The sequence below is a fragment of the Penaeus monodon genome, chromosome 27 (assembly GCF_015228065.2).
Source record: "Penaeus monodon isolate SGIC_2016 chromosome 27, NSTDA_Pmon_1, whole genome shotgun sequence".
In the NCBI taxonomy this organism is placed as follows: Eukaryota; Metazoa; Arthropoda; class Malacostraca; order Decapoda; family Penaeidae; genus Penaeus; species Penaeus monodon.
In genome coordinates this window covers 38,054,263-38,056,264 of record NC_051412.1, presented here as the reverse complement: position 1 = coordinate 38,056,264, position 2,002 = coordinate 38,054,263, and the positions used below count along the sequence as shown (strand labels likewise).

The 2,002-nt window shown below is 48.7% G+C and overlaps 1 protein-coding gene across 1 annotated transcript in view; it reads left to right on the top strand.

Moving 5' to 3' along the window:
- The window catches only part of LOC119590842 (transcriptional regulator ovo-like), a gene marked incomplete in the record, with an annotated part of 26,993 nt that overhangs the window by 24,527 nt on the left and 464 nt on the right, over nt 1-2,002 (top strand). Inside the window, 3 exon segments of the mRNA XM_037939599.1 lie at nt 82-247; nt 407-586; nt 707-2,002. Coding sequence (XP_037795527.1) covers nt 82-247; nt 407-586; nt 707-1,002 — 642 coding nt within the window.

Sequence of the window (2,002 nt, the reverse complement as noted above, 5' to 3'; positions counted from 1 at the left end):
TAGTCACCTTAGCCACTGTTCACTTAGAAGAGTCACTTGGATTTCCACCATTGAGGTTTTGCCCCTCCTCCCTTCCCCCAGCATGAAGTGCCGCTTCAGGTTCGAGTGTCCATATTGCAGCAACGCCTGGGACTTCCGGAGGACACGCCCCTCGAGTTCGTCAACGGAGGTCACGGCATCAAGAACCCGCTGGCGCCCTCGACCGACACCACGAGGCAGGATGTCAACGAGAAACTGCCACCGCCAGGTACGACGGCGGCCCGCCTCTCAGACAAGCATTCTGAAGCTTTTTTTTTCCTGATATGTAACTGAATTAATCACAGTCGGGCGATTCGAATTATCGTCGCACAACTTGACTTCCATTTTTTTCCCTTATTTTTATTAATTTTCTTCGTCTCCTTTCCAGTGATTGAAGACGACAGCAGCAAGTTCGTGTGCCGCGTGTGCTCGAAGACCTTCAGCCTGCAGAGGCTCCTGAACCGCCACATGAAGTGCCACTCGGACGTCAAGCGCTACCTGTGCACCTTCTGCGGCAAAGGCTTCAACGATACCTTCGATCTCAAACGCCACACCAGAACTCACACCGGTAAGTCGCTCAGAACAAGGGAAGGATTCAAAGATGTTCAGAATGAGATTGATACATAACTTTTTTTTTTTCACCCGAAAAAAAAGGGAATAACGCGGATTTGCTTTCCTCCCGCTGCAGGTGTGCGGCCCTACAAGTGCAACCTGTGCGAGAAGTCGTTCACCCAGCGCTGCTCCCTGGAGTCCCACTGCCTCAAGGTCCACGGCGTGCAGCACAGCTACGCCTACAAGGAGCGCCGTTCCAAGGTCTACGTGTGCGAGGAGTGCGGCCACACCACCGGCGAGCCCGAGTGCCACTACCTCCACCTCAAGGACAACCACCCCTACAGCCCTGCCCTCCTCAAGTTCTACGACAAGAGGCACTTCAAGTTCAACAACTCCAACTTCACGAACGTGCTCCTCATGAGTCAAACATAGGCGCTAACTTAGGTCGAGAGAGAACGTGTAATGTTGATAGGCAACGTTATGTTAGATGCTTGTAAAGTCAGCTGTCCTTCCGGGGCCTCGGGATACAAGGAGCCGTGGCTCTTCTCCAGCCTGAGAGGCGAGCCGAGAACCACGGCGTCGCGGGCCACGCAGGACGCACGAGCCAAGGACACCACTGCCTTCGGGCGCACCTCTGACGACCGCCGGCCTGCAGAGCGAGCCGCGGTCGATGCTGGGTCTCTCCCTTGGAACTGGATCCTCGGGCGCAGACTAATCACGTGATGCTTGAGCCCTGAGTTCTTTGGAAGCTATATCCAGCAGATTTTTTTTTTCGAGAGACATTAAACAAATATACCTCGCTGGCTACTGCGTGGTGCGTATTTTTGTATTCTGCTTGACAAAAAAACATTTAAGGCATTATTAAATAATCATATGTAGATATATTTGATCATGGAAAGTTCATAACTTTTCTCTAGATTCACGTGTGTGTCTATAATACAAGTTTATCAGCCTTGGTGTTTACGTGTAGGCTGTATGAAACAGAATATGCGGATAACAGGATAAATATAAGACACGCCGTAGTTTTTGGCACTACAAGTGTCTAGGTTTATGTGGATTCGTTGCAATATAGATTTTAAGATATTGCTGAACCAATGACAGTCAGGCTGCATTGCCTTCTTGCAAGAACGTGCAGTCATGTCAATGTCTATAGACTTCTTATTGCTATACTTCCTCTATGTACTTGAACAAAAGATATATATCATCCTTCGCAAACGTTTCGCTATTTTATAACAAATAGGAAAAAAAACAAGATTAAAAGAAAACGATACTCTCATTTTTTTTTAGCATGATACTGATCTCCGGATTAATCCATGGGCATTAGTGGAATATGGTGCTCCTCCCGTAATGAAGCAAATACCTACCAATGATATTTACCTCAATAGTCTCAGAGGCCCTTCCCAGCAAACCGGGCTGCGATGGTCAGAGGGTA